This window comes from Trachurus japonicus, chromosome 6 (genome assembly GCF_045865225.1).
Source record: "Trachurus japonicus isolate A0001 chromosome 6, Traja_1.0".
Taxonomy (NCBI): Eukaryota; Metazoa; Chordata; class Actinopteri; order Carangiformes; family Carangidae; genus Trachurus; species Trachurus japonicus.
The window spans coordinates 33,442,935-33,465,574 of NC_140912.1; the positions used below are offsets into that span (position 1 = coordinate 33,442,935).

The 22,640-nt window shown below is 40.5% G+C and overlaps 1 protein-coding gene across 6 annotated transcripts in view; it reads right to left on the bottom strand.

The window, feature by feature from the left end:
* Nucleotides 1-22,640, bottom strand: part of cadps2 (Ca++-dependent secretion activator 2) — a 242,284-nt gene that overhangs the window by 67,459 nt on the left and 152,185 nt on the right. For all 6 annotated transcript variants that reach the window (XM_085780267.1, XM_085780266.1, XM_085780265.1 and 3 more), the window contains exons 13-15: nucleotides 16,625-16,812; nucleotides 5,666-5,767; nucleotides 451-514 (exon numbers count right to left, since the gene is read on the bottom strand). In XM_085780267.1, coding sequence (XP_085636393.1) covers nucleotides 451-514; nucleotides 5,666-5,767; nucleotides 16,625-16,812 — 354 coding nt within the window. The remainder of the gene's footprint in view (nucleotides 1-450; nucleotides 515-5,665; nucleotides 5,768-16,624; nucleotides 16,813-22,640) is intronic.

Here is a 22,640-nt window from a genome sequence, read left to right on the forward strand (position 1 = left end):
CTGGTTCGTCAAATTTAGACGAACCAGGGTCCGTCCTCTTCCCAGTTCGTCCAAATTTGACGAACCGGGAAGAGGAGCTTTGAGAAGCTTCCGCTACAAACAAGCTTGAAATATAGACTTATTTAATTTTTTTCGGGACAATTTCACATTTCGGGGCTTCAATACAAGACGGACATTACATACGAGCAGCATGGAGGTATCTGGATGTTTTTTGGTGTGTATTTTTGTTACGAAGACAGTTGGTATCCATTTGCAACCGTCATATGGACATGCACTGCTACGCCGAGACCCCCTGTAACTCAGAGAAGCCACGGAGGACTCTGAAACTTCTCCCAGCCCTTAGTCCACATGAGGGGGAGGAGATAATGAGTGAAATTTCAATCTTGGGTGAACTATCGCTTTAAGTTGAGTTTTAAAACATCACAGGTGTTTGTTTTTCCTCCAACGTACCCGTTCTTGCAGGGACAGCGTCGCCTTCAGGGCCCCATCTGGCCGTCCGAAGGGGAAGCAGTACCTGCAGATGAAGAGGGAAAAACGTGGGCGGGCGTCACATTTAGAAACAATCTCAAGGACAACAACAGAGTGGAAACAAAAGAAGTGGAAGAAGATGGAGAGGAAGAAGAGGAGGAGGAGGAGGAGATGGAGCAGCAGCAGCAGAAAGACGTCGGCTGGCGTCAACAGATGGCTGCTGCCTTTCATCTAATTACACTGATGGAGGAAGCTTTTCTCACCTCCGGCTGCGTCTCAGTGCAGACGAGGAGGTTCACAGAGGTTTCACGTTGCTAATTGACAAGTGAACAGTACTTAATAAACAAAAGCACGTGGTCACGCAGGTCAGCCATTTATTGGACAAAAAAAAAAAAAAGAAAAGAAGAGAAAAACCCTCAGGCAGATGTTCTGCTCCTTCAATTGTATCACCGAGAGAGAAAAGAAAAAAAAGAAGTGGTCTTTAAAAATATCATCATGTTCACATTTAAACTGAAGTCACAAGTTCATGATGTTTGTTGAGAGGAAAATATAAATATATATCTATATAAAAACCCATTAAAGAGCAGAACATGTGACCAAGGCCTTCACCGATGTGTTCAAGTGCTTCAGAGGAGCTCGGGCTTCTGACACACGGGGAAATGTATGTGACATGTGAAGGATGTTTCAGTGTGTAGATGAATATGTGACAGAAAGGAAAACACATCAGGAGGAAAATAAACCAGAGAGTTTATTAACTGAGTTCATTAAGTCATTTAAATAGAGTGAGTCAGTCGTTAGGTGAAACTACCAAACATGTTTTTGTGCGACAAGTTATTCAGTGGGAATAATCGATTAATTTAGTTTGAAACAGATTATTGTGTAAATAATGTGTTTTCTTAATTTATTTTTTTTAAAGTTTCAGTCAAATCCAGATCAGCTGTTTGTATCTGGAGCTCTGGTAACAACAGGTCGGTGTCGGCCAATCAGAAGAGAGGAGGAGGCTCTGAGCCTCTCTTCTGATTGGCTGGATGTTTTCTAAAGTGATCCAATAAAAAAATAGAGCAGGTTTCAGAATAAAATGGTCTAAACTAAACCAAATCCTGCAAGTTGTTGGATGGTGGGTCCAGGTGGTGAGGGGGCGGGGCTTAGTTGTGACATCACAAAGTGACAGGAAGTCCTGACGGCTGGTTTCAAGGCTCAGTTTCTGAATACAGGCTGTGTGCATTTCTCTGTGGACTGAGGCTTTGATACTTTCACAGTATTAATATAGAACCTAGAGCTGCTTTATAATCACACTACACATGGACATCTACCTTTATACTGTATGGAGCTTTAACACAAACATCTACCTTTATACTGTATGGAGCTTTAATACAAACATCTACCTTTATACTGTATGGAGCTTTAACACAAACATCTACCTTTATACTGTATGGAGCTTTAACACAAACTACGCAAACTACCTTTAAGGAGCTTTTTAATAAAATGAACATATATAATGAGACCGTGATCTTTCTTCTGCCTTTTGTCTGAATAGAAACATCAAAATAATTGATGAGTTCTTCAGCTGCTACGAGTGAATTTTTGTAGCTATGTTCATTTTTTAATCATATAACAGTAATTAGGAGACAGGGTTCAAACGGGGTTGATGCAAATTAGTCAGCCGTGCTTCCTCATCATCATCCTCCTCTCCACCAGAGTTGGAATTTGTGTGTTGAATTAATTAAAAACTGATTTCTAACGCCATTTTACAGTGAAATGATCTGAAAACATCTCATTTAACTTTAATAATGATTTATCGTCCACCAGCTGAGCTTCTTTCTACTGAACTGAGAGACTTGTGTTTAATTTTTAGTTATAATGTTAAATTCATCTTTTCTCACTATACAGCTCAGCCTTTCTTAACGTCTGGAGTGAATATAAACTATTATTACTGTTAGTGGTCATTGGTTATGAGAAGCAGGAAGTTTTCAGATATTGTATCAGTGGGGAAAAAAGTTATTGTGCATCGCTACAGTAAGTAAGAATATAGAAATAAATAAATGAATAGAGGTAGTATGTACTGTGTAGAGCTCTATAGAAATGTCTGGACTCTGTATTAAAGGGATAGTTCACCCAAAATTGAAATTTCCGTTGCTTCTCTGAGTTACAGGGGGTCTCGGCGTAGCAGTGCATGTCCATATAACGGTTGCAAATGGATACCAACTGTCTTTGTAACAAAAAGACACACCAAAAAACATCCATGCTGCTCGTATGTAATGTCCGTCTTGTATTGAAGCCCCGAAATGCGAAATTGTCCCGAAAAAAATTAAATAAGTCTATATTTCAAGCTGGTTTTGTAGCGGAAGCTCCTCTTCCTGGAACCGCATTACATACGAGCAGCATGGAGGTATCTGGATGTTTTTTGGTGTGTCTTTTTGTTACGAAGACAGTTGGTATCCATTTGCAACCGTTATATGGACATGCACTGCTACGCTGAGACCCCCTGTAACTCAGAGAAGCCACGGAGGACTCTGAAACTTCTCCCAGCCCTTAGTCCACATGAGGGGGAGTAGAGATAATGAGTGAAATTTCAATTTTGGGTGAACTATCCCTTTAAAGATCAAACAGCCTAAATTATAAATTCAAAGTTTTTTAAAAAATAAATTAAATTTAAATCTCCTCCTGGTTCTTTAAACTCATGAACCTCAGAGTTTGGCTTCATAATATTTCTACAATCTTCAAGTTTTAAACGTCACAAGACTTTCTCCACACGTCACCGTTGGGTTGAGTTGAGTTGAGTTAAAACGGACGTCGGCAGCGACGGCGGCGGCGACAAACCCTGCGGTACTTGAACTAACCCTAAAAACAAACAAACAGGTCCTCCAGCCTGAACAATAATCTGGAGTTAATCTGCTGGGCGCGTGAAGAGCAACAACAGCAGAACAACTCGTCCTGACATTTACATAATCCCACCATTGTCCCTCCATTGTTGAGCAGCATTTAGCCTCTTGTTGAGGTGAGTTAGTAATGACTCCCCCCCTCCTCCTCCTCCCCCCTCCATCCTCTCTCTCCTGGCCCTGACCCCCCCTCACCCCTCTTCCCCCTCTCTCCTCGTCTCTCCGGGGCAGATGGAGGCCCCTCTCCTCTCCTCTCAGGCGAGGAGGGTCTTTTTTTTATTTGGGGACGGTTAATGGCAGCGGTCCATTCAGACGAGTGTTGCTCAAGGTCTCCGAGGCTGTTGCTTTCACACCGTCGTCACAATGTGTTCACACAGCGGCGGCGGCGGCGGCTGAATAGCAGCACGCAGATGCAGGGAGGTCTTCTCTTCTCTTCACGCACCCCCATTATCCTCCAGTCCGCACAAAAATACCCAGAGTGCCTTGCTTCATTATGGTTAGATGGTTTCTCCTTCACTTCACTTTACTACACATCAGAGTTTATTTAGAGTTTAGTAAAAACATGTGAAAACACGGGTTTAACCATGAAATTAAACTGAACTGAACTGAACTGAACTCTCTGTGGTGAAGACGACTCTGGTGATTTGTTGTTTAAATAACAATCAAAAATACCTAAAATAAAGACTAATTTTCAACCAGCTCTGGCTCATTAACTCCCATCAGTAAACATACAAAATCCAATCCAACTTTATTTATAGAGCAACTTTTTAAGACAATCAGGTTCTGAACTGTCAAAGACAAAAAAAAAGTTAAAATAATTAAATCAATACAGAAATAAATAACTTAATAATAAGTTTGGACCGCCTTCTGAGATATATAAAGATCAAAAAATGTAGAAACAGCTTCGTTCATGACTGGAATCAATCAATCAATACCAGTTCATATCTAATGATGTTTATTTTTACATCTTGATTTATTAAACTCTGTTTTAACGAGGTGAATCTCTGACTTTTTGCAGTTTTTTACTTCAACGTCAACAGTTGAACTTGAATCTTTCAGTAAGTTTAGAAGGACTGTTGAGTGTTGCTACGGTAACAGCTCGACCAAACTCCGACTCTCTACGACGGTGCTGATCAAAGTTTGTTGTTTGTTGGTATCGGACCTTTTGCAAACAAGCGACAAAGAGGTTAGCTAGCGGCTAGCTGTTAGCATGTCGAGCGGTAAAAACATGGCCGACTTTATGACTTTGTACGTTTGGTTCCCTACGCGTTGGAGTTTGTTAGACGTTTGGTTGGACTTCTGACTGGAGGAAGGAATTCAACTATGCTCCAAGTTTGAGAAAAGTTTCGATGGATTTTATAAGTCTGGTTTAAGTCAAGCTAACACATCGTCATGGAAACGTTCTGATTAGCTGTGTCTCATCCGCCAACGGTCGCGTGAAGCGTTAGCCTAGCCTTCTGAGCATTTTAGTGTCCAAACACAGCCAACGTCCGAACGCCAAACATCTGAAAGACTTTTTTACACTTCTAGCAGGTGACTACTACGCCTCCAAGCCGGCCACAGAGCGGGGTTACCATGGCTGCAGCGCAGAGCCGCCTGAATGTTACGATAGCTAGCATGCTAGGTGGCTAATGATTTTGGGTACACAAAGATTCTTTGGATACGGGAGGCCACAGTGGCAGCATGTAAAGGTTTGTCACCCAGTTCAGCAAGTGGAAGATGAAATGATCTCCAAAAACATGAAATACTCTTTTATATATATAATATTTTAATCAATATCAGTGTATTATTTTAGTTTTCTACAGTTTCAGAGTGAAAAAGGGAAACAAAGCAGCAGCCTGCAAAAGAACAGGAAACCCAGGAGACTTGAGCTCTCAGAGAACTTTGACCAAGGTATCAGACAAGATATTTACTATTTACACACTGTGATAGCTTCTAAAGGGGGGGGGCTACTAGTTACTAACTATGCAGGGGGCCCAAACCTTTGCTGAGGGACCTTTTCCTTTTCTGACAGTTTGAAAATGAAAAAGATGAAAAAAACCCAACAATTATATAGTTTAAAATGTAAAGGGAATGAGTAGATAACTAACTGTATGCCTTTTCGAGATCATTTCATCTTCCACTTGTTCACATTAACAGACATTTGGGAAAAAAGAAATGACTTAATCGGCCCACTGGTCCATTTGTATCCTGAACCAGGTTTCTGAGTCCAGGTTTGCGATGTTTCAACAAAGAAACGTAACCAACATTGAGACTATACAGAGCCCAGATGGACTGTAAAGTAACACGCCGAGTGAAGCCGGACGTTGAGTCTGTACCTGAAGTGAGTGATCTGGTTCTCCAGCAGAGACATGAGGCGACTCCTGATGGACTCAAACTGCTCCTTCTCCTCCACCAGCACCGTTCCCATCCCATCAGGCCTGAGGACACGAAAAACACACACACACACAGTCAGTCACCTCCGCATAGCTCGTATCATTCCGCCTCTGAAACTAGTTCCAGTGCAAATATAGAAATATTAAAAGTTGGTGTGAAGTTTTGTTGTTTAAACGACTTCCTTGAGGAATTTTGAGAGAGAGATTTTGTGTGTTTTGCCCTTTAGCCTCTAAAATTTCTACTTTGCTGTGTTTTTGTCTGTTGGTAAGTTGACTTTTAATTAAAACCAACCACTTCCTATGTGTGAGTCGCTGGACTTTTAATGTGAAACACTCATAGGAGGTGTAAAGATCTTTACTGGTATAACTTGAAAATAGAAAATAGGTAAATAGTAAATTATAATAAATAGTGTTTACTTTTGAGAAAACATGAACCTGTTTCTCTCTTCACTTCAGCTGAACACAAGTTTTTTTTCTTTTATCTGAGGAGTTTTCTTTGTTTTGTTTCTACGAACACACACACACACATTTTATCTCTGCAAATACTGAGACATTTTTCCTGTAGAGTGAAATAAAAATAATTAAAAAAAACTAAATGTGAAGCCTCAGAAGAGAGAGAGAAAAAAAAAACTGCACCATCTTCTTTTCTTTCTAATTTCTTTATCGCTGGCTTGTTTTCACCAAACGAACTGATCAAGCAGCCAAACTCTCCACGCTGACCTCAGAGTCAGCCAATCAAACAGAGGAGCTGCTCACACTCCTCTTCCTCCTCCGGCGACTCGGTGGAGGAGGAGGAGGAGGAGGAGGAGGAGTCGACAAAGAGACAACTGTCAGCTGAGGGCTTCATTAATGTTTGTAAAGCTTTCATTCCCTTCTTGCCTTCATCTGAATAGGCACTCTGGCAAAAAAGGGGAAAAAATGCAATCAGGACCCGGAGCGCCCAGCCTTGACTTTGCGAGCGGCTGAAAGAGAAAAGCAGCCTCTCCAAACGGCACTCGCAGCCGCCGGAGGGAAGCAGCGCCGAGCTCAGTCTGTTAATGAGTTGTTCTTATAAAAGCCTTCGCTGCCTCGGCCCCCGACGACTCCGCTCGGCTCCTCGCTGCCGCTTTTTCTCTCTTTTTTTCTTTCTTTCTTTGTTTTTTTTTTATCTGACTCTCCAAAAGTCGAAAATAAAATAAATAAATAAATAAAAATGTGATGATAAAAGACGAGTGAGCAGCAGGTTGAGGCGAGGATACTGAATCACAGCTGTAGAATAACTTCAGCAGGATCGACCGCGAGCTGCTGCACAGGAAGCGACAGATACATGAAATGTATATAATATACGTATATAATAACTATAATAATAAAGATCAAGCGATAACGGGTCATTTAAGACCAATCATCATCATCATTATCATATTAATGATGATGTGTATGAAGTGATGCATTGAAACAGATAAAATATCTAAATCAAAAACTTAAAGATTTCTGTAAAATCACGTGTAGAAAAATAAAGAAAGAAATGAAAATGACAAGAAATTGTGTGAAAAAAACAGTAATATTAAACACAAAATAAAACTAAATTAATCAATAGAATATAGTAAACTAAAAATAAAACACAGGAATATTAAAATTTAAATTGATGTAATTAAATGGAAAATCAATTATGTTTAATCAATAATTCTAAATTAAATTATTACAATTCAACAAATTAAATAATATTAATTGTAAAATAAAAAAATACATAAAGAAATTATATAAAATATAATTGAACAGCATAATAATACGTTTAAGTATGAAAAGATACGAATGTTAATAATGACATACAATGTCATAACACATAAATACAATAAACTATAAAACCCTGAGGTGATGTTGGTGTTGGAGGTGGAGGTGTCGGTGTCGTCGTGACAACCCAACAGGAAGTGGCGGTCATGTGACGTGTGAGAACGTCTACTTGATCCTCGGCGTGATGAGAACAGCAGCACTTGTTAACACAACTTCTAAACCCCGTTGTTCCCAAACCCCCCTCCTCCCCCCTCCCCCTCCCACAGCCGCCCATTAACAAGCACCAGTTATTCCTGAGGGGGGGGGCAGAGTGGTTGGGAGGGGCGTGTGTGTGTGTGTGTGTGTGTGTGTGTGTGTGTGCGCGCGCTAACTCATGTAAGAAAGAAGCTCTCTTTCATGTGGGAGCGGCCGAGGGCCTCGCTGCTCCGTGGACCCCGGGGCTGCGGCCCCCCCACCCCTCCACCACCATGGACCTTCATGTGCAATAATCTGACAACTATTCTCTACATGACTCAGACGGTACAAACTGTAAAGGCTTTGTAAATAATGATATAATAATAACCAGATATATATTTTTTTATTATCATCTTTATGTCCATTTTTGTGCATGTGGAACTTGGACGTAAAGAACTGAACCAAACTAAAAACTGGACGGACAGAGGGATGGGTAGATGGGTAGATGGGTAGATAGATAGATAGATAGATAGATAGATAGATAGATAGATAGATAGATAGATAGATAGATAGATAGATAGATAGATAGATAGATAGATAGATAGATAGATAGATAGATAGATAGATAGATAGATAGATAGATAGACAGACAGACAGACGGGTAGACGGGTAGATAGATAGATAGATAGATAGATAGATAGATAGATAGATAGATAGATAGATAGATAGATAGATAGATAGATAGATAGATAGATAGATAGATAGATAGATAGATAGATAGATAGATAGATAGATAGATAGATAGATAGATAGATGGGTAGATGGGTAGGTGGATGGATGGAAGCTGGATGGATATTAATATGGATGGATGGATGGATGGATGGATGGATGGATGGATGAATGGATAGGTGGATAGATGGATAGAAAAAGACAGACAGAGAGGGGGGATAGAAAGACAGAGAGAGGGGGATGGATAGATAGAAAGAGACAGAGAGAGCGAGAAAAAGAAGAGGAAAGAAAGAAAGAAAGAGTAAGTAGAGAAAAGAAAGAAAAGAAGAAATAAAGAAGACAGAGACGGGGTAGATAGAAAGAAAGAGGGAAAGAAAGAAAGACAGATAGACAGATAGATAGATCAATAGAACGATAGATCGATAGAACGACAGACAGACAGACAGACAGACAGACAGACAGACAGACAGACAGACAGACAGACAGACAGACAGACAGACAGACAGACAGACAGACAGACAGACAGACAGACAGATAGACAGACAGACAGATAGATAGATAGATAGATAGATAGATAGATAGATAGATAGATAGATAGATAGATAGATAGATAGATAGATAGATAGATAGATAGATAGATAGATAGATAGATAGATAGAAAAATGACGCATCAAAAATCACAGCCATCACTTCTTCACTCTAAAAAAACAAACCGTTGGATTAATTCATCAAAAATCTGGAGCAACAACGATTATAAATAAAATCTTTATAACAACGATGCAGTTAAGTTTGATCAAGTGACAGATTATCGTTCTTAAGTTGTTGTTTTTTTGTGTCTTACCAAAGGTTTTCATTTATTTCTATTACAAAGTAACAAAAAAAGAGCAAACGCTTCGACATGAGAAACTGAAAATGAGCAAATTTTCCGCATTCTAGTTTGAAAAATGACTCAAACGATCTTCATGTCAATCAAACTCGAGGGCCGAACCACTGTACACAACGTTTAGACTTCATCTGCCCATCACAACAAATGCAGAGTTTCCCACAGGCTCGTATTGTACTGTCCTCAGGCTGAAAGCCGGGTAGTTCGAGTGCTGCTGGGAAATTCCAACCTCCATGTAAACCTGTGCTGCTCCTGCATTTTGTTCTGCCTTTTTATTTTATTTTGGGATAATAACAAAATTTTGATTCAGTTAAACTCCCCTCTCTGTGAATGTCATGTCAGATGCAAAAGTAAAATTTCCCATTGCACATGAACGCACCACCACAGCAGACATCACTTCGTTATGTTTCACTGAGTTGGAAGCTGAAATATTTTACTGTGATGTCGAGGAGCTTCGGTGGAAACGATGGAGATGGATCAGTGAATCAGATCGGTAAAGATGCAGCGAGCTCGGAGCGACCCGACCCAACCCAGTGATGGTGATGATGATGATGATGAAGGTGACGATGATGAAGGTGATGACGATGAAGGTGATGATGGTGTTTGGTTGGGTCGCTCTCACACTCTACCGTCTTCATGCCTGAGCTGCGTCGGCCGAGCGAAGCGACAGCTTGTCGGGGTTCAGACACATTGTTGCTGCTAAATGAAGCGAGCGAGTTGGAGGCGAGGGGAGGAGGAGGGGGAGGGGGGGAGGAGGGAGGAGGAGGGGGAGAGGGGGAGGGGGGAGGAGGGGAAGGAGGAGAGGGGAGAGGGGGAGGAGGAGGAGGAGGAGGGGGGAGGGGCCTGTAGAGTCAGGTTAGTGTGTTTACACTCGATGTGTAAACGATCGGCTGAACGGAGCCTCAGGCTGTGATGTCAGCGGACAGCGAGGACGCCACTTCACCTTAAGAGGAGGAGAGGAGGACGGGATGAGTGACAGGAGATCTACTCTGTCTCACACTCCTCCTCCTCTCATCCCCCCATCACTCTGGAGATGGATAGATAGATAGATGGATAGATGGATGGATAGATGGACAGATGGATAGATAGATAGAAAGAATGATGCATAGAACGAGAAATAGAACGATAACTTATCGTTCTATTTCTCGTTCTATGCATCATTTCTATTTGAAATAGATAGAAGGATAGATAGATAGAACGAGAGAAAGAACGAGAGATAGAACGATAGATAGAAAGATAGATAGATAGATGGAGAGGTAGAGAGATAGACAGACAGACAGAGAGACAGATAGATAGATAGATAGATAGATAGATAGATAGATAGATAGATAGATAGATAGATAGATGGAGAGGTAGAGAGATAGACAGACAGAGAGACAGATAGATAGATAGATAATAGATAGATAGATAGATAGATAGATAGATAGATAGATAGATAGATAGATAGATAGATAGATAGATAGATAGATAGATAGATAGATAGATAGATAGATAGAACGAGAAATAGAAGGATAGAACGATGGATAGATAGAACGATAGATAGGTAGAATGATATATAGAAAGATAGAACGAGAGAAAGAACTAGATAGATAGATAGATAGATAGATAGATAGATAGATAGATAGATAGATAGATAGATAGATAGATAGATGGATAGATGGATAGATGGATAGAGGGAGGGGGGAGGAGGTAAAAGCTCCTGTCACATCCCATGTTGCCGTGGTGATGACGCCTCAGAGAGGAGGAGATCTGAGGTGACAGGTGAGAGGAGGCGACTGCCCGTCCCCCCTGGCTGGTGTAATGCTCCTTTAACCCCGATCTCAGATCAAACGCACACGTCTCATCCAACCAGCACGAGACGAGTGGACGAGTCGCTGCGACTTCACTTCACCTGCACGGTTTAGTTTGTTCCAGTTAAACGTCTTGTGTCCAGAGACACTTGAACGCACCGTTTGGTTTCCACGGCAGCTGCTGTGATCACAGTGACTCCAGCCACTAGTACAGAGACTGAGAGACTGAGTTTTACTCTTTAAATGCATTTGTTTTTAATGTGATAAATATCCAGTTTGAGGAGTAGTTCAGTGATGGACCGGTCTGGGGCCTTTAGTTGTTCTTCTTGGCTGTTTTCAAAACCGCATACTACCATACTGCCTACTACATACTGCGTTAGTATGTACTGTATAGACCAAATCTCCTTGTTGTTTACATTCTACTTCGGGTAGAAAACCAGCACGTAATTTGAATGAGATCAATAGTAACGAACGAGAGTTTAGCTATATATCATATGTTTCACGCCCTATCACCGTTTAGACAAATCTGAAATGATTGAAGATTTTCTGTGTGTGTGTTTTGTGTTGCTATGTGTTGTGCTTCTTCAGTTTGGGGAAATCACAGTGTCTAGAAAGCATCAGTGGCTCAGCTGACAGGGACAGCTAACGGTAGCTAAGCTAACAGCAGTAGCTAAGCTATGACGGTAGCTAAGATAACACCGGGACATCAGCTGTTAAAACCTCCCGTTGTGGGACACGACATGAAACTACTCCAGTTAGCTCAGTCATGTTGGAACTCAGATATCCGCTGGAGAAAATATTTTTTCATGGAGCGTTTATTGAGTCACTGAGTTATTAAACTTAAACAGGTAGCTAACCGTTAGCCCGGCTAATCTCTGATAACCATGACTAATTACAAAAATGTGCACACGTAAATAGTAATGTTTGTCCAATCACTGGTTTTAAAGACTTTACAAACATCAGATTAGTGTAAACGGCGATATAGTATATATATACTATAGTATAGAATAGTGTTCGAATGCTGGTTTTCTACCCGGAAGTAGCTGTAAACAACAAGTTGATTCGTTCTATACTGCATACTGAATGTGGGATTCAGTATATTACTTCAGCAGACCGACACCGTTCACACTGCAGTATGCAGAACACAAGTTTCCCAGAATGCATTTCGCGGCAACCAGTAGCGGTAGCTGTAAAACAGGCGAAAAGCTGTTTTATTTCCTGCTCTAGCGCTGTTATTAGCTATGTAACTTTATTAAGTTTTAATATTTTTTCATGCGAGAAAGTAACTGTTTAGATCCCAAATATACGGCCAGTTTATCCAAACAACGGCTGTTTAGAAGTTTGCTCCGATGTTTTTCGGAGAAGTGAAGCTCCGCAGCGACCGAGGCAGCCGCCGGTCTGCAGAGCTGCTCGGCCGGCCAACCTCCGTCGTCATCCCGGGGGGAGAAAACAATTGCTAATTAACTTACCCGCAGGTTTTTAGAGGTTTACCACCGGCTGGTTAAATTATTTTTAGGAGATAAATGTTGGTCTCATTGATGAAATCTAACAATTGTATCAGTAGCATTAGTTTGTCTGAATGTAAAGTGAAGCAGCGCTGCCTTGGGGCTCTGTAGCCTACGTACAGAAATCACCACATTTACAAAAATAAATAGATGTTTTACAATGAACCGATGAGTCTGCATTAAGTTGTATTTTATTAAGCTGTATAACATGGTTACGGTACACGGCAAAGATACTTCACTACTCTAAACCGTCTTTGGTTACGGTTAGAGGTCAGGGGCGCATTGCATTGTGGGATACAGTACGCAAACTAGACTGGTCAGATACTGGAGATATTTTCTGAATCAGTACGACATCCAGGATTTTCCGCATACTGTAGATTTTGCTTTTGTTTGCATACTGCATACTGCATTTTGGCCAAATCAGTACGTACTAGCAGTATAGTATGCGGTATTTGAATACAGACAGCTTCCTGTTAGTGGGTTTGACAATAAGCTGAGTTTGTTTGGTTTATTAGAACGTCATTATTACATGATATACAACAGTTAGTTCCGACCGAGTAATTTGATTGGACAAGAGACATTCCATGAGTGCTGATATACAGTACAACAGCTGAGATTGTGTCTATGTCTCTTTCTGTTTTCTTTAACTTGTAGTGAGTTGACCCTTCTGGGCCACTGTAGCTCAATCATAAAACAAACGAATAAGAAGAGAAGTGTTTTCAATTTTACAAATACGGCTTTCCTGTATAACTAATAATGATAGTTTTCATGACACATGCTGCTACAGTAGTTAACACTCTGACATTTAGCTGTATATTTTGCATTTTTATTTGTCCTTTTTTTTGCTTGTTTTGTGTTGTTTTGTTTTTAATTTTGTGACTCACTGCTTCATACGACAGTGATGATAAACTTCCTCATGACTTCATCTGACTGTGATTCACTGCTGGTTCGTCATAGTTTGGTATTTGTCTGTCGTTGATGTTTTTAATCGTATTTCTTCTTGTAAAACTTTGCCGTCTTTGTGAATAATAAAGTTTATTTTAACTCTGAGTCACAGAAAAGTGAAAAAATAAATCAGTTCAGTCTGTGAAGAAGTTGAAGAAAAGGTGTTTGAACGCTGCTGTAAATGAGTTTCAGGTGTTAATTAAACTGAGATGTGTAACAGCACAGAGTCGTGCTGGTGTTTTTTGAAGGGGTGGGTGTTTCAGGATATCAGAGAAACGATTCCCAGCGTCAGTGAAGGTCCCACATGTTGTGAAGAGAAAAGCACAGTCTGTCGCTCTGCAAACACATCGCCTTCAAGTATTTAGTCAAGTACTCTCCTGTTGATCCGTCGGCTCTTTGTCCTCCCGCCTCCCGTCGTCGTTATCGCCGCCACCGCCGCCGCCGTCGTTGTTGTCGAGCAGCTCTCTGGGGAAAACTCGACTTCTGTAATTAACTTTTTTTTTTCTTTCTTTTTTTTTTCTCCCACCTCTGAGTCTGCCAGACATCCAAAAACCAAAACCTCTCCTCGTCTTCCCATCCATCCACACCCACTCAGGCAGCTCCAGGAGCGTTGAATGGGCATCAATTATTCAAATTACAGCTCCAACTGACAAAAAGCCAATTCCAGTTACCCCAACCCCTCCTCCTCCTCCTCCTCCTCTTCCCATCCAACCCCCACAATTTATATGTGGCGATTAGCTGGAGAAGCTAATCATTATTCTTTCTAATTGACTAAATGAGTCGACAAAGGGAGGAAGCACAGATATCAGTAATTACCAGCCGGGGAGTCAAGCAGCGGGGGCTGATGGGAGCGGAGCGGAGAGGAGAGGAGAAGTGAACTGCTGCAGAGACGCTGGTGCCAACAAGTGGCTAAAAGACACTGGTGATGCTCATATAAAGGGGAGGATTAGTGAGGAGGAGGAGGAAAAAGAGGGAAAAGAGGAAGAGGAAACGGAGGAGGAGAAACAGCAAGGGGAGGAGGTTCTTCAGAGTTCATGTTCAAGTCCAAATCTTCAAGTTTTAACAGGATTAAAGTTGTTGTAGATGTTTCTTGACTCATCACTATCATTAGTGGTGCGTTCAAGTTGGACTTGGAAAAGCGGAATTTCTGAGCTCAGAGTTGGAATTTCAATCTCTACCCACGCCATGAAGTCGAACAAATCCCAACAGCCCCGACATAGAAATTCAAGATGGCCGCTCCTCGTGTCAACAGTAGTTAACGTTGTGTAAATTTTACTGTTTATTTTATTTCACATTAAAGTCAGACACATAGCTACTGTTCAGTTCTTATCCTTGAACATTTTCCTACACTGTGAGTGTTGGTATTGACACTGTAATGCTAACGGCAGTGGCTAGCAGCGGCTAACGGCTAATGGCTAACGTTTGGTTTGGTGCACGTTGGCTAGGTTTGTACAACTTATTATAATATTATTATAATATATAATCAATTGTTTGCAGTGAAATCTAAACATTTCGTTACATTAATCGGCCATTTTTCCAACTTTTCTGCATTTCCATGTTTTTCAACTGGAAAGAGCTCAACTCAGAGGTGACGTCATTAAGAGCTCCAATTTCCTACGTAAATGAAACGCACCATAACTGTTGTGTTTGGTGTGTTAGTTAGTTATTTGGATATGTACCATATGGTATGGTTTATTTTGGCACTAACAGGCTTCCGTAGGATGATCATCTCTACGTTTCATGCAGCTGATGCAACATTCATTTAGTTTTACGCATAAAAAATTCCTGGTTCTTTGACTGTTTTTGTTTTATTATCACCACAACTCTTCCTCTTCTTTTTCTCCTTCGTCCATGTTTCTCTCAGCGTTGGTGAACGTCCAGATTAAATGAAGTGAAGAGTTCACTCTGGAGGATTTTTAAGATTTTGGACGGAGCTTCACCGTCCAGACTTGATGATTAGGAGACTGGACATTTGGATTCAGACTCTGTGTGTGTGTGTGTGTGTGTGTGTGTGTGTGTGTGTGTGTGTGTGTGTGTGTGTGTGTGTGTGTGTGTGTGTGGCTGAAAAAGAGCATCTGTGCTCGGCGAAGATGTACAGAATAAATGAAAAGATCAAATTACAATCTGTTCACAAGCCTGGACTGAATATGTGATTTAAAGCTGCTGCAGTAAACATAAAGGAAAAACATAAACTGCTCTGATATAGCTCATCAATCTGTTCAATACATATCTAATAATAGTAATGAACATTTCTTTAAATAGATAAATCATTATTATTATTTATATAAGATGTAGTTTGAGCTTCACAGGTTTATGTCATTTCCAAATGTTGTAATTTACAATATCGTATGATGCTATAATTTATATTTCAGGTCTTTTATTTTATTAATAATATATAATTATATATTATTATACATTAACTTTCAGACATAAGTGATGTTGCCATTAAAGAGCAGTTTTGAAGTTTTATATTTGTCGAGATGGAGAAAAAAACACAGTGACCAGCAAATATTATATGTGACAATATATATTGTAATATATCTGATATTATTGATTATCAGCCAATGTGTGTTACAAGAGACTAAGCTGAACAAATGACAAACTATGAATTAATGAAGTATTAATGTAGAATATAAAGATAAATACAGTTTTCTGCTACTACTGCTGCTCTCAGTCAAGATTTGTAGATTATCTTGAGTGACCACGTTGATGTTACTGTTGAGTTTTACACTGTTATTTATTGGCGAAAAAGAAAATGGCACAAGGACAGTTTGTCTGGTCAGTTTATAGTATTATAGTGATATAAAATGTGCTGTAAAGACAGGAACATTATTTTGAAAGGGTGTGGATGCAAACAGATGTTTAGTGCTTTTATTATGGTGGCTTTTAGTGTGTGTGTGTTTTTTGTTGTGAATGTGTTATATATGTAATGTTATGGGATATGTACAATTACATGTGTTATGTGGAATTGTTGTTGTGATGCGGCTGCTGATGTCTTGTCTGTTGTTATTGTTGGTTTATGATGCGGTTACTGAGTCCAGGATGAGTTTCCCTCAGCAGGACAATAAATTAAATCTTATCGTTTTACAGTAAATGTATTCTGTACCTGTTGCCGTGGACGTGCGACACACAGAAGGCGTAGCTGTAGTGCAGCAGCGTGGGGTCGACCAGCGCGTTGTTCTCTGAGTAGTCCATCAGGTCCCTCAGGTAGCTCAGGTGGCGGTGGCAGCCGCGCACGCCGTAGCGGGCGCAGTACTCGTCCAGGACGAAGACCTGACCCGGACTGAACCAGCCCTGAACAGAGACCAGAGAGAGAGAGAGAGAGAACGACAAAACCAAGAGCTCATTAGAGACAGAAACACTTAAACCTTTGTTTTTTGTTCTGTGATTTGAACTTAAACCAGTTTAGGCCGCTCCCAATTATGACATCATCGCCTGACCGCAGTTACTTCCTAAAATCAGTAAAATTGCTTTGCTTTTATACAAATTCATTTGTATAAATGAATGAAAATAACATAAATGTCATATTTCATCACTATTTCCTCGTCATTTTGCACATTTTGTTTGACTGGTCCTCTTTTAATGTCATCTATTAACATTAGCGTCATGATTTAGTTGTAAAGCCAATAAATGGCTCTTCTGTGTGTTATTAAACTATGTTTAGGTTTATATTATAATAGTGGCATAAAATGATCAGGAAAAGACAATCAAATCGTTAATCACAATTATTTTTATGGCAATTAATAGTCTACTAAACTTTCATAATGGTGACAGACAGCTCTACATCCGCTCTAATTTTATACTCAGTTCTTAAAAAAACCTGAAAGAAATTAGTTTTAAAAACATCCAGATCAGTGCGACTGAAGGAAATTCACTTTTGTTAAATGTGACTTCCTGTGAGGAGACGATCACCATCATCAGAGTTAAATAAAAACAGTTTTATCTTTGTTTCAGCAGGATATTAGCTGAACGTCGTCATGGTCACGTGGTGCTTGGCAGCTTCCCGTCTCCACGGTGAAGGTGTGAACAGCCTCCGTTACCTCTGGCTCCACAAACTCAACAGAAATCCTCAATACTTTATCACAATTAAACAGAGACTGTAAAGGTTAAGGCTTCAACTATTAATTCACTAGTAAAAAAAAACACAAAAAAAACAACACGCACACAAAAAAAACCCACAGCGAGGAGGTGAAGAAGGACTGGAGCGATGCAGCGACTGCAGCACCCTGAGATCTTCATTAGTTCATTCATCCTGCACGTAATCACTAAATTAGGCATGAAACTTACAACGCTAATTAAGATTCCTCACGGAAGAAACATTAACAAATTAGCACCTCCACTGAGCTGACACACACACACACACACACACACTGAAGTGTCCTCCTGCCTCCTGACAGCCGTGGCTTTCCGCCCGGCAACAGTCGACCCAGGAGACGAGACGAAGACGAGCTGCAGCACAGAAACAGTTTCACTTTCTCCTCAGAGACTTTGTTGTTTTTTTCCCCTTCTGTGTCTGATTCTGAGACGGGAAAAAAAACTGTTTGTACGAGAAGATGACAGATTTAGAGTAGAAAAGCTGCTGCTGTGTAAATCCTGACAGAAGGAAAGAACGATGAGATTTAAAGTTCTGTTCGTACAGATGAAAACAAACTGGATCATGCTCATTTGAAAAAATATTTAATTACATTCAAGGATAAAAAAAAAACTAGTTCACGTTCTTTGGATTCATTTCTGTTTAATCTGGATAATTGTGCTGCTGTGTCGCTAACAGACTAGATGAATTATTGAAGAATCACAGACATGAGTTGTTTTTAAGACTAGACTAGATTATTTGATACATTTACAATTGAATTATATTTCACCAGTTAAACAATGAGTCATAAATCAGATGTAGTTACAGTAAGTCTGAGCAGAATTCACATAAAAACACTTTATTTTCTGTCTGTCTGTTCATCAAACTGGTTCAGACTGTCCTCAGTGATAGTGAAAGATGTGTCCGTCTCCATAGAGATGTCATACAGCGTGATGTAAAATTGTAGTAAACCGTGGTGAGATTGAATGTCAGGTTGCTAATGTTTATACAGTATTCATCATTCATAAATTGATTCATTCAGCTCGTCATTTGCAAAAATATTAACTTTTTATCCATGAACTGTCTGAAACGGTTGGTTAAGGTCGTTTGGGTTTGAGTTGGTCAGATTTATTTGGGTTGGTCCAGTGGTTTGGGTTGGTTAAGATATGTTTGGGTTGCTGGTCATGTGTGTTTGGGTTGGTTAAGGTCGTTTTGGTTGGTCAGGTGTGTTTTGGTTGGTTAAAGTCTGTTTGGGTTGGTCAGGTTTGTTTGGGTTGGTCCAGTGTTTTGGGTTGGTAAATTGTGTTTGGGTTGGTTAAGGTACGTTTAGGTTTGGGATGGTCCAGTGGTTTGGGTTGGTTAAGGTGTGTTCTGGTTGGTTAAGGTGTGTTTGTGTTGTATCTGAGATTTAGGGACAAACAATGTATAAAGTTATCCATGTTGGAGGTTCTCTTTCTTTCTGTGCAGTCGTTTTGTGTGGACTCTAAGATATTTCCAGGTCAAAGATGTTCAGAAGATTAAGAACAACTTCATGTAGTCATTGATTTAACTGAATATCTTCACTCAGTCACTTTAAACTTCTGTATCTCACTGAGTTTTTAAATGAAGCTGCAGGAATGTGAATTAAAGTCGTTATTTATCTGGTAGAGGAAAATAATCAATGATTGGACATTGATGAAGTTGCAAAGTGGCTGATGGCTGATACAAACCTTATCTGGTTCCAGTTTTAATATATTCTGCCAAAAAGCGACTTTTTGAAAACACTGATGTTAGATGTTGGATCTAAGTTTAGTTTTTAGGTGAAGGATTTGAACTCTGGCTTCCTGTCACCACTTCAGATGAGCTGCTGATTGGACGACGTTTTCACTTCAAAAAAAAAAAAAAAAAATTGTTCAACTGGATCATTTCTGGACGTCAAATTAAGACGACATGGTTTCCAGGACTGGAGCTGCCTGTCGGGGTTAACTGGACCTGGCACATGCATCCTGTGAAGGCCTTTTACTGTCTCCTTCCTCCTCCTCCTCCTCCTCCTCCTCCTCCCTCCACTCCTCAGTTTATCTGCCGTCTCTCTCCAGTTTCTTTCTCTCCTTCCTTCTCTCCGTCTGTGAGCTTGAGCTATTAATATCACACCACGGAGCGGGAGAGAGAGCGGCCCTGCTGACGGGCGCGAAGCGACAAGATGTTCCTCTGTGACAAACAGATGGCGAACTCCAGTCTTGGCGCTGACCGCTCAATTAGTGGCTAACGAGCCGACTGCCTCGTTAGCTCCTCCGTCAGCCGTCAGCCATCAGCCGCCGCCACCGCTCCGCCGTGTCAGAGCGCTGCAGTCCACCGCACAGCAACACAACCCAACAGAAATTAAAATTAAAAAGTGAACACAGCGTGAAACACCTCAGCTTGGACCTCAAACGCCTCACAGAGAGGAGGAGGAGGAGGATGAAGAGGAGGAGGTCGTCTGGACTGGTTTTGGCTCCAGAAACCACTTCCTGGTCCAATCGGCCTCGTGGCCTTCACAGCGAGAGAGTCGCCACCAGCATTTAGCCGACTGTTCTATTTCCACAAGCTCATTTATTAAACAGGAGTGAGTTTAGATATAAAAACATTCCTGTTTGTGGTTCAAACCTGAAAAACTCTGAGAGATCTGAGTTTTTTCGGGGCGCGAGCAGGTGGTGGCTGCTAATCACTAACACACATCCTGCTGGAATATTGTTACAAAGCTGAGTTATCCTTCACTTACAGAAAATAACATCAAAGTATTCAGCAGCAAATACGAAGCTGAACATAGATCATTACACGTCTGTGGGAAATATTCCTGCATATTTTCTTATTGCATTTGTTTGTATACAATCAGCAGGTTGACCTATATTTAATATTCTCCAATTAAACCTCCTCCATTATTGAAAACCTTTGTGACTCTGCTTTCGTTTTTTTCTGTGGTTTTGACAACTAAGCAGCAGCGATCTGAGCCTGTGAAGGGTTAATTGTTTATTTCACAGTAACAACGATAAAGTCTCACGGCACTAATTTAAACTTTGTTTGTTTTTTTTCCATCAGGAAACAAGCAGCTACTGTCGTGTTTCCAGGTCAAGAGGTTGTAATAAATCTAACACCAACTCTGACTCGCTATCGGAAAGTGTTGCAGCAAACGGCTGATGATGCTAACGTTAGCAACATAGCAACAACTAAATTAGTAGATTTAAAGAATTGAAAGTGACATATTGTTGTAAAAACTCACATTATCAGTCGACTCTTAAAGGAGTGTTGGTGTAAATTGACGACTTAAAAAATAAAGAGTTTCTTTGTTGTGAAGTTCTTTTCATCAGCTCATCTACATATTTTAGACTTTTTGTAGAGTCAGTCATTACAGCTTTAAGATATCGTCCTAGAATGTTGACTTTAATCTCTGACAATCAAGTTTAATCTCAATATTTGGACGATTTTCATTCTTAAAAAACAAAATTCAAACCAAAATCCTCCTGTTCTCACTCTATTTACTCAATATCTTTGTTTTGTTTTTTATATATAATGTAATTTTGGCTGTAACACGCCTCCTAAGTTTCTCACCTCAGACAATCACTTCATTAATTACATGTATTAAGATGTAAAACACAAATATTCATCTAAATCTCTCCAAAGGTTTTTTTTTTTTTCTCTTTGGACGTTTTCCTTCGAGGTTAAAGGTTCATCTCCATGTGAACACTGTCCCTCCTCCTCCTCCTCCTCCTCCTCTGCAGATTCCTCTAATTAGCAGCAACAGGACCGGATCACAGGGAAGCTTCAGATTGAAAGCAGCCTGAGTCGTCTGCACCGTGCACACGCATAGATCTCAGTAATTATATTAGAGCGTGTGGCGGTGGAGCTCCGCTGGAAGTTAATGTGACGGCAGGACGCTCAGGCAGGACGAGGACACCTGAGTCCACCGCGTCCTTCAAAAGCATCAAAAGCCTGAAGGACGAAGACGAAGACGAAGACGAGGAGGATTCAAGGTCTCGAGACTGAAGGTGAAGTAAATACTGAGTCCGTCTCACAGCTCCGTCTCCATGATCCAATGACCCGTCACTTCTGCTTCAGCTGCAGCGAAGGCCGAGCGCTGCTGATCCAACATGTCGCTGACTGAGGAGTTCAAGATTTTATTATCGTCTACTGGTCGGAGCCACGTTATCTAAACACAGACAGAGTTATTCTATTCTACTTTATTCTGCTGCCTTCATCAGATCTCCTTCACTGACCCATTTCACTGCCATGTTTCCCCATATTCCATGTTGTAAAGCATTTGTTCTTGTCTGTAACAACATCTATGTCCCGTCTGCCCGTCCTGTTGCTCATCCTGAGCTTCCTCCTGGTTTTCCTTCAGAGTTTTTCCTCAATTGAGGATGTTGTTGCTGTGTAAAGACCTTTGAGACAAACTGTTGGTAAAAATGGGCTATACAAATAAAACTGCCTTGCCTAATTCCTAGTGGAGATCCAGAAGTTAGTTTCAGGAGGATGTGGAGGTTAACGTGTCTAAAATAACAGTAGAATAAACATTAAATAAAACATGTTGGGTTTTAATATTTAAATATAAATAAAGTTCACAATCAATTATCAATAATTCAGTGATTGATATATGAAATGTTTGTAGACAGTGTGTGAACGCTGCTTCCTTCGGTTTAATAAAGAAATCAATAAACACAGCTTTAAGGTTTTATAAGAACGAGTTAAAGTTGAGTTAATGAAGCTTTGGGAGAAACCCAACATGGAGCCATTTAAATACACATTAAAGGGGACCAATGCAAGTCCGGTCCTATTTGGTTGTTTTTACACTTTCAGAGTTCATATTTTCACTGCCATTAAAACTCACAGCTAACTCTCTCCCCTCCCCTCTCGGCCATGTGTATTTGTTTCCAACGATGCCGGTGAGAAGGGAATCCATGGAGCCATGTCGACTGAGGTGGGCAACATGAACAATAGATTACGGATTAGGGGGGCGTGGTTGTGTCGTAGTGTTGTAAAGCAGTCCATGTTGAGGTTGGTTTTCAGCCAAGAGACGCTCGGGTGGAATTAAGGAATT